The sequence below is a fragment of the Apaloderma vittatum genome, unplaced genomic scaffold, assembly GCF_000703405.1.
Source record: "Apaloderma vittatum isolate BGI_N311 unplaced genomic scaffold, ASM70340v1 scaffold41182, whole genome shotgun sequence".
NCBI classification, from domain to species: Eukaryota; Metazoa; Chordata; class Aves; order Trogoniformes; family Trogonidae; genus Apaloderma; species Apaloderma vittatum.
This window is the reverse complement of record NW_009704951.1, coordinates 10,200-19,418: the sequence shown is the minus strand read 5'-3', so window position 1 is coordinate 19,418 and position 9,219 is coordinate 10,200. Positions and strand designations below refer to the sequence as shown.

General features: G+C 39.5%; 1 protein-coding gene across 1 annotated transcript; it reads left to right on the top strand.

The window, feature by feature from the left end:
* Positions 1-1,345: 1,345 nt before the first annotated feature.
* NDUFAF6 (NADH dehydrogenase (ubiquinone) complex I, assembly factor 6) lies at positions 1,346-7,692 on the top strand. Its single transcript, XM_009865208.1, has 4 exons — positions 1,346-1,482; positions 3,245-3,346; positions 6,989-7,045; positions 7,545-7,692. Exons 1-4 carry the CDS (start codon positions 1,465-1,467, stop codon positions 7,671-7,673), a joined length of 306 nt encoding a protein of 101 aa, XP_009863510.1. The 5' UTR covers positions 1,346-1,464; the 3' UTR covers positions 7,674-7,692.
* Positions 7,693-9,219: the final 1,527 nt, after the last annotated feature.

Here is a 9,219-nt window from a genome sequence, read left to right as displayed (position 1 = left end):
CCTTAACCATTCTATGATTTCTCCAAGCCATGCTCTGCTTTCTGCTGCCATTGCCGAAATAACTCTGTGTAATCGAACTACAGTCTAACTGTAGCCACTGTTTTGCAAAGGCTTCTGAGACCCATGCAAGGCTCAGGCAGGCTCGAACAGTGAATTTGCTATGCACAGTATCGTTTTCAGGTGTCAGTTAGGCTCATTGGTCTGTAATTCCTGTGTCGTCATTTCTTTCTTTGCAGATCTCTGCTTCTGTTAGTGCTTTTGGGAATTTTGTTTTCAATTCTCCTTTAAATTATCATATTATCCTGAGTCAATCCTGTGTATATGTGATGGCTTTATGATAAGTCTAAGCCAACCTTGTATGGACTTGTATTGTCTTACCATGAAGAGCAATGGTGCTGCTCTGCCCCACGCTTCTCCCTCTTTTGAGGAATGGGTGTCAAGAGGAAGGGAACAATCTCCTCTCAGTGGTGCCCAGCAATAGAACAAGAAATAATGGGTTTAAATTAGAACATAGGAAGTTCCACTTCAACATGAGGAGAAACTTCTTCACTGTGAGGGTGACAGAGCCCTGGCACAGGCTGCCCAGAGAGGTTGTGGAGTCTCCTTCTCTGGAGACTTTCAAAACCCGCCTGGACACGTTCCTGTGTGGCTGCCCTAGGGGATCCTGCTCTGGCAGGGGAGTTGGACTAGATGATCTCTAGAGGTCCCTTCCAACCCTGAACATTCTATGATTCTTGCCACTCTCACAGTTGTGTGACTGTGCAGTAACTAAAGTTAGTTTTCCATTGCTTTGGTGATTGCATTCAGTTCGCTGTGTTACTGCCTCGTCTGTGACAGCGGAAAGGAGATGGCAGAAATACGGGTTCAGGGGGAAGCGTAGGACCATTCCTTTTGGCTTCAGAAGAGTGGCAATCAGCTGCAGCTTATCATGAAACCACGCTGTAAGCGTTGTTCGTTGTCAGGCATCTCACACTTGAATGATTTTTCTGGCAGGAAAAACAGTTCTTGGAACGCTGTTATCCTGGGAGAGGACATGGCAGTGAAAATGAGTTTGTGTACTGATGTATTATATCAGAATGGGTGATACTCTGCTAAGTATACCCTTTGCAGAAACTCCTCTAAACCTAGAGGCATCTTGCTCCTGAGTGTGAAAAATCAATGAATTTGCCTGCTGCTTTGCACCTCCGAGATGAGACCTCAAGGCAATATATGAACATAGTTCTATTGTGGACCAACACACTTCACTTTCCTTAAATATGATTGTGGTACACATCACAATATACATCATAGACTGTACTCCTCAAAAAGCCTGGGAGTATGTTTCTAAACGTTATTTCTGCAATTTTAGGTGTGAGGGACATCCATGCTGACCATGCAGCCAGTCACATTGGGAAAGCACAAGGCATAGTTACCTGTTTAAGAGCAACTCCGTATCATAGTACAAGACGAAAGGTCTTTCTTCCCATGGACATCTGTATGTTGGTAAGAGCAGCAGGTTGTCTGGAAATGAACGGTATAGTGTTTCTAACCATGTCTCTCAATGCTAGATAAGAAATCATAATTTATTAGGTGAGAAACAGAACACCTTTTCTCTTTATTTTAACTCTTTCTGCTGTGGCCTAGTAATATGCACTTGTCATGGCTTTATATCTTTCAGGAAGTGAGAGGGAGTGACCTTCATTAAGCTCTAGGGTTTCTGGGTTTTAATTTTTTTTTTAATTATTAAATATAACAGTATCTTAGCTGTCAGGAATTTTTCCATTGATGTGTAGCATTATACATATGGAATAGGGCCTGGATTTGGTAGTGGTGGGGTTTTTTTTCCTTTCTCTTTTCCTATCTCTTAAGGAAGCACTATGAGAAATTTTACTTCTGAAAACCTTCTCGGGCTTCTCATAAATGTCCTTGGCCTTTTCATAAATGTGCTGGTGTGTTTTATTGTTTTCTTTTGATTTTGGGGGTTATGGCTTTGTTGGGTTTTTTTTACATAGTTGATAGCTATAAGCATACATTCCATACATTGCTGTAGGAGGTGGCACAGTCCTTCAGTTTAAGCTGTACACCTAATTTGCATTGGAATTTAGCAGATCTTGCAATTTGGGTAAAATGAGATTAAAGCTCAATTTTTTTCATTATCATTGTCTGCCTAGAGCTATAGGCATCTCAGCTGTTACTCCTTCATCTCCAGTCTTTATTTTTAAGTGTTAATGCTGTTCTTTTTATACGTAACCAAGATTTATGTAATTATGGGGATGCTTAGGGCAGTTTTGTTAGTATTTCTGACTATCATCGCAATAAAGTTTTTATCTGAGGTTTAGTAATTTAGGTCATTGGAATAATAATTTAGATACTAATATAGGTCAGAGTTATAAGACTGCAGAAGGGAACTGCACCCTGCTTTCAGCCCTTCTGGGACTGGATGGTATGGGAGGCCTTCCAAGCTTTTAGCTTTTCCAGCATAGCCTGGAAATTCGCAGCCGTTTCTTGCCACTGAAGGTGTTTTGCAGTGAAACTGTAAAACCAGCTTGCGTCCCTTCTGTGCAGCCTGAGCATCTTGTAAGCGTTTCAGTGGCTGCCAAGCATTGCAGAATTCTGCTGGAGCCTGTCTCCTGTGGAGCCTCCCTGCCCGCCTTTGTACCGTGCTCACGCTGCTCAGGGCTCTTTGAGAAGAACGGGCAACTGGCGCAATTCTGAATATACCACGTTATGTCCTACGTTTGTCAATGTAGTCAAAGAGTAAGTTGGGGCTTAGTTTATTTATGGATTGGCATTGGGCTTGGGTGGTTTTGTTTGGGTTTTTTTTTTAATTATTTTTATTTCAGGGGTTTTTTTGCACACTGATCGCAATATAGGCCAGCACAGCTTCTGTGTTAGCGGTTACTGGCTTTCTTCTGTTTCATAGTGATTTTTGGATTATGATTTTTAAAGATGGGGCATCTAAATTAATCTAAATTCCCCAAGCTTTAAACCATGTCTTGGTTATCTGACTGACTGCAGGGAACGAATGCATGCAGAGAGAGTCTGTACCAGCTGTTCTCTATGTTCTCGTTATGTTTTTTTTTTCCCAAGTGACTGACAAAAAAAAAGGGAAATTAAAAAAGCGTGGGGCAGTGGTAAAACATTTAGGCTGTTTCAGTCTTGTGTCATTAACTTGGTTACTGGGGCAGTTTTTTGAAAAGCTGAAATGGAAACTTGATATTTATTGAGGGCTTTTTCTCTCTTTTATTTTCCTTCCTGTGTCTAGCATGGAGTTTCCCAAGAGGATTTCATAAGAGGCAAGCAAGAGCAAAATGTGAGAGATGTAATTTATGACATTGCCAGCCAGGCCCACGTCCACCTAGAACACGTGAGATTCCTTCCTTTTTATTTATTTGAATAAGGATTATTGGTACTAATCTTACAAAGCATTGGACATATGTGTTGTTCGAAGACTTACAGCTGCATAATGAATTTCAAATATTTTACCCTTAATTACTTTGTGAGTTTATTTTTTTTTTAAAAAAATCCACACAAAACCTTTAAATGCTTCTACATGAACATTATACTTACTTGTACGTACAGGAGGCAGCATGCTCACAGCCAGGTCCAGATACAGATAGTGCCTACAGGCCTTATTAGTAGGAGAGAAACACGAAGCAGACTTTTATAAATGCAACTCCGTGTCAGCATGGCATCAGCACCATAGAAAGCACTTCTGTAGATGGGATTTCACAGCCTGGCAGAACAGCTGCCAGGAAAGCGCAGCGTGTTGCCTCCAACTGCTGGGGAGCGCGTGTGGGAGTTGGGGATTCATTCCCTAACATGGGCAGCCACGACGTTGACAAAGGTGCTTTACTTATCTTTCTTTCCTGGCTCACAGCCAAGTGAATTAGGAAAGACTTTTCTATTTGCTTGGAGCAGTGGGTAAGGAATCCTGGAGAACTGTGGAGTCCCACTCTTGTTTTTCTTTTGTGCTCTTACTTTAGCTACACTCTGAATTGCTTGTTAGTACGTAGTACAAAAGCAAAAGAATGTTTCATCAGCTCTGGCTGCCTTCATCTGGAAAAGAAAGCTTGCAAGAAGCACTCTAAAAAGTTTCTTGTATCTACAAGTTCATGTACACATACACTTTCGAGTATTGCACCCAGTACTTCCAGTCAAGGTAGTCTGAAAAGATACCACTTCAAAGGAAAGGAATTCCAAATTTATCTCTGCATTCACACTGTTAATATAATCCTCAATTACAGCGTTACCTGTCATCACAGTATTTTATGCGGTAGAGATAGGAGAGCCCTTCTTCATTTTTCTGAAGATAAAATGAGGCATGCCTGGTTTGTTCAGTCAGTGATTGGTTAGTTGATGAATGTTTTTATTTTTTGTTAATAATACGCAGCCTTAGGCTTTATTTTAAATACAGACTATTTATAATTTGCATTTTCATGTTGTTTCACCTGATGTCTCAGTTTTTGTTGTCACGTGTCCAAGGAAACTTTATTCCATTTAGTAGCAGGAAACGGAGACAGAGAAAATGCAATGTAGAAATGGTCCACTATTTTTTTGTTCAAGTTGAAATGTTTTGATTTTTCTTTTTTTATTCCACACCCCTCAACCCATAATGCACAGTGTATAAAATCCTTTGACTTTGGTTGCAGTTGTGGCTTACAGAAATGCCACGTGCCTGTCCTGAAATGCCTCATATCAAGACGGAAAACAAGCAACATGTATTTGTTGTCCAGATGTTTAAAATTTGGTTGCTGGTATTGCATGGAAACCTTGGGACAGAAGCAGGGAGAGAATTAAGTTCTTCAAAGCCTTTCATATAATTTGACAATTCTTAGTGTGCTGGTCCCCTGGCTCCCAACATATCCTGACGTGCCAACCAGATTTGGAAGCGAGCAGGCAGAATTTACTCCCGCTTTCTTCCCACCCCATTCCTAGAGCCCTGCCTGTGTTGGGCGTTGGGAGGGTCCTATGGAAAATACGTAGTGTGGTTGTGTAATTGGAAACCATACAGAAAAGTATAAACACAAGGAGAACAGATTAGTGCAGTTGAATGTTGATCTTGGCACCCTCACCCTCTTTTTTTTTTTTTAAATGTGTGGGTTATATCATCTTAATTAAAACATAAAAAAAAAAATTCCTCTCTGCTTCCAGCCTCCATCATAATCAGTGGAGAATAATTGGCAACACATGATCTCTAGAGTGTTCAAACCTCTTGAACTGGCAATAACTAGCTGTAATAACAGGGCATTAGCCTCCTTGATAATCAGATGGTCTTTGTTAATGCAAGGATAAAGATACTTTCTACCATAATGGATGAAATAGGCTTTTGTTGGCAATATTTGCTGGGTATTTCAGGACTTTAGGTGAATATAAAGGGCTGTTGCCTTTAAATGCATCTGTTCTCCTGTATAAAATCTTTATTTTGCCTGAGGGTCTTTTCAGCCTCTTAGCCTCTGTGTTGGTGGGAATTACAGGGGAGGGTAAAGTTGAAACCTGCAGAGAGGTTTCAACAATCTCGGCACTGGTTACACAAACCACATTTTTTGGAGGATGAGAGTTATAGTTACCAGCCCCGTTGCACAGTCAGACGAAACATAATCCTCAAATGCTAAATTAGGTCTCAGCGATATTATATGAAGCTTCTTGTAGTAATGTAACTCTCAGTTTTGGCGGAAAAGTTTCTGTACTGTGGTCAGCTCTTCTGCTACTGCGACTGGTGACCAGCAGAGGGCAAAATAAGATAATGAAGATTGCAGTTTTATTTGGGAATTGCGTGTTTTATTAGAAGAAAAGCATGTAATAAAAGTGTATTGGCAGTCTCACGGTGATCCCTTCGAAAGCCTGCAACTATGTCTACATTTCTCACTCTTTCTCTTAAGCACCCCTTCCCCCAATCCTTTTTTTGAAAGAAGGTCTCCTTTTGGCTTTTTGCATTTGTCTCAGTTACACTGGATCATTATGGACTCAATTTATCAGGGAAGATAACATGCCTTCTGAATGACATGCAAATCATACTGGGTTAAGAAGGTCAAGCAAGATTACCTCCTTTTTTCATCTTGCAATTAATGATAGTGAGGCTGAGCATTAGATCAGGGAAGAGCATTTTTGTTTTTTAGATACACACACACAAACACACTTTATTGCGTCTCAGAGTTTTAAAATAATTTGCCTTCCGAAAAGATTCGATATTTTTTCCTCCTGAAGGTTCAGCCTGATTTTCTCAGTTGTCTGGAAAGATCCACGGAAACCTAACAGAAACTACATTCTCATCATATTTGCAGAGGCTTTTTTGGTTTGTTTTAACCTCTAAGAACAGGCAAAACCAATGAGGCATTCTGTATTTATAAATAAGCATTACAGGAAGATTTGCTTCAACTCTGTTAGATGGACTTGAGTTGTACATGGGTTTAAATTGTAGCTTTGGTTCAGTCGTGGTTTAGACTCCGTTGATCTGTAGATATTGAGGACCTGAGGCACTGAGATCCTTTCAACATCCCATAAATGTTAATGGAGCATAACGGGACTTCTGGGGCTGATAGATCAGAAAGAAGGACTCAGAGAAATGCCTTTTGGATCTTCCATCATTTGCATCTCTTGGGATGCAAAGAGTTACTTGGGAGGGGAAAAAGGGATTAAACCGTATTTGTTAAATCAGATGCAACTTGCAACTTCGTTGAACAAGGAGTGCTAATTTACATTGGTTTATTATGTGTAAACTGAAAGGTTGTCGCCACATAAGAATTTTAGCAGGCCTCTTCCAGTGTTACACCCCTTCTGTGTAATTACTTTTGTATACAGTGAGGGATGGTGCTGGCTTGCATGTAATGAAAAATTACAGTTTCAGGATGTCAAACTAAAAAGGGGAAAAGCTCATAATACAGTCTGTTGCCTATAACCATTATATATAGTACTTGATGTTTAATCTGAAATGCTAAATTCTCCTGATAAGTACATTTTTTTTGTGTCTTTTTTTTTTTTTCTCCCACCTTATCCCATTTGCTTTCAGGCTAGATCTTTCAGTAAGAAAGTTCCTGTGAAGGCGTATCCTGCTTTTTTCTGTACGGTAGGTGTGATATCATGCACTTTTTAAGTGATGGACTCATTTCTGTGCCAATACATTTGTGAAGAGTAAAGTATCAGATTAAGCACAGTTAACTAATGCTTCATGTGTTGATTTGGGGAAGAAGTAATACCTAAAACGTGTGAAAATCATAATGTGTGCCTGACTGTGGAACCTCATAGTTTTGATCAACACTTCTAATTCATCTTCATTAACTACATGATCTAACCCAAAATGTCTGTGTATTCTTAGACCATTGTTCTGATACAAGAGCCCAAAATTTTGCCTATTTTTATAATTTACTGTTTAGTCTAGTAAGAAATAGTTTTTCTCTTCACAAATGCTGCCTTTTTTATATCCTTTGAATGTGATGGTTATGCTGCCACTTAAAACTGTCAAGCCTGTTTGCAGTTCCTCATTCGGTTTCATGTATTGCTTTTAAAACTTAATCCCCAATTATCTGTGTGTACCATATGGACTAAGCTTTCTTCTTCTTTTCTAGGTTGCTTTAGATGATTATTTATATAATATACGAAAAGTCGACTTCAATATATTTCATCCGAGCTTACAAATGAAGAGTACATTATTACCATTGCATTTATATATTAGGTCTTGGAAAAAAACATATTAAAGTGTGGTTTTTTAATATGGGTTCTGAGTGCTGTGTTCTTTCTTTAATTTCTTAAGCTGATAGAATTGTTAAGTGTCTAACTTCACACTTCTGCAAAGCGCAGTTCACAGGAAACAGCAGATGCACATGAACTTAGCTGTCAGCTTGCTGGCAGGAGTTAAGTTTGTTCTTGGAATATTAGGCTGATATCTCTGCTTCACACGTCTGCCAAGTCATATGTCCTTGTCTGAGATTACTTTTCTTGTCTTTCCTGTAGTAACAGCAATATGATAGAATTCTGCTTGGACAGATTCTGTGCTAATGGATACTTCTGACAGTTCTGACACTTCGCTGAAGAAAAAAAAAAAGACTGCTTGGTTTGTACCCAAAGGCAGTTACAGTAAATGCCTTATAAAGCAGCTCAGTAGTTCTGTTTAGTGCAAGGAGCCGACTTCTTGCAAGTACTAACTATGCATCATAGCTGGAAGAATGAGCATGTCTGAATGGAAGAACTGTCAGGAAAAGCTTTAGCTGTTTTAATTATGTAATGTTTATGTAGCATTTCAGAATGGTGAAATAGAGCTGTAGCACCGGAATTATTTTAAGTGCGTGTTGAGGTTGAGCATTAATTGACGGTAGGTAGTGGGAGGGCAGCTTTACAACATAGGAAGAGAACTCTTAAGACAGTTTTTACCTCCAGCTCAGCTAAAGGCTTCTTCACTCTGCTCTCAGCTTGGCTGTGTCTTCCTCCAGGCCTCTCGTCTCCCTGTTGTCCCTGCAATGTGGGTTCAGCTGCCTCTTTGTTTGTATTCACCGTGTCTATCAGGACACCCTCTTTTGGGGCTTTCTTGTTTTCCTTTCCTTTGGTACTTGGAACAAACGCATTCCTGAATGTTCCAGGTCATTTTACTTCTACTTCTCTTGTAAAGACACTGCTTCTTTTTTTTGGTAGGAAATTACTGGGAGTTCTGTACTCAGCATCTCTTAGGATCAAGGTTAATATTTCTGCTTGATTTACTGTTTGGTAAAATAATACTTCCTAATATCCAACTTGATTTTGATTCAGTTGCACAAATCCGGTAGTTTATTCTGCCTTCATCCTTGTTCTATTAAATAGCTGCTGTTCCCAGAGATTTTTTTTTTTTGTAATCAGGGTTAATCTACCCAGATGCTTAGTTGTATAACAGCATCCAGTTTTTTATTGTACAATGCTACATAATGAATTTCTGAGAACATGATTTGTGGCTTTTTTAATCACAGAAGCTGTCAGCATGGTCAAAATCTTAGGAAGCGGACATTAAATCCTTCATTTTACATGTTTGAAGTCAGTTTGTGATACAGACCTTGGTCAATTCTGCAGTTTCCTGCTCCCAAGTAATCTCTTGGAATTTGTTCAGCACGGGATCTTGGTTTCTGTATTACCAGAAATGTAATAACCAAGGTTGATAAGAACCTAGAAAAATCAGCATAAACTTGATCAGGAAGTATACTGGCTGTTTTCTGAAAGTAAAATCTTGACAAGCTTTGTCCACTTTTGAAGTCAGCTGCTGTATCTTATCACTGATAT

What these genes read in the sequence shown, in the direction of transcription:
- NDUFAF6 (XM_009865208.1), top strand. An exon ending in CCCACGTCCACCTAGAACAC is followed by an intron (nt 3,347 to 6,988) that starts GTGAGATTCCTT and finishes ATTTGCTTTCAG; the next exon opens with GCTAGATCTTTCAGTAAGAA. An exon ending in ATCCTGCTTTTTTCTGTACG is followed by an intron (nt 7,046 to 7,544) that starts GTAGGTGTGATA and finishes CTTCTTTTCTAG; the next exon opens with GTTGCTTTAGATGATTATTT.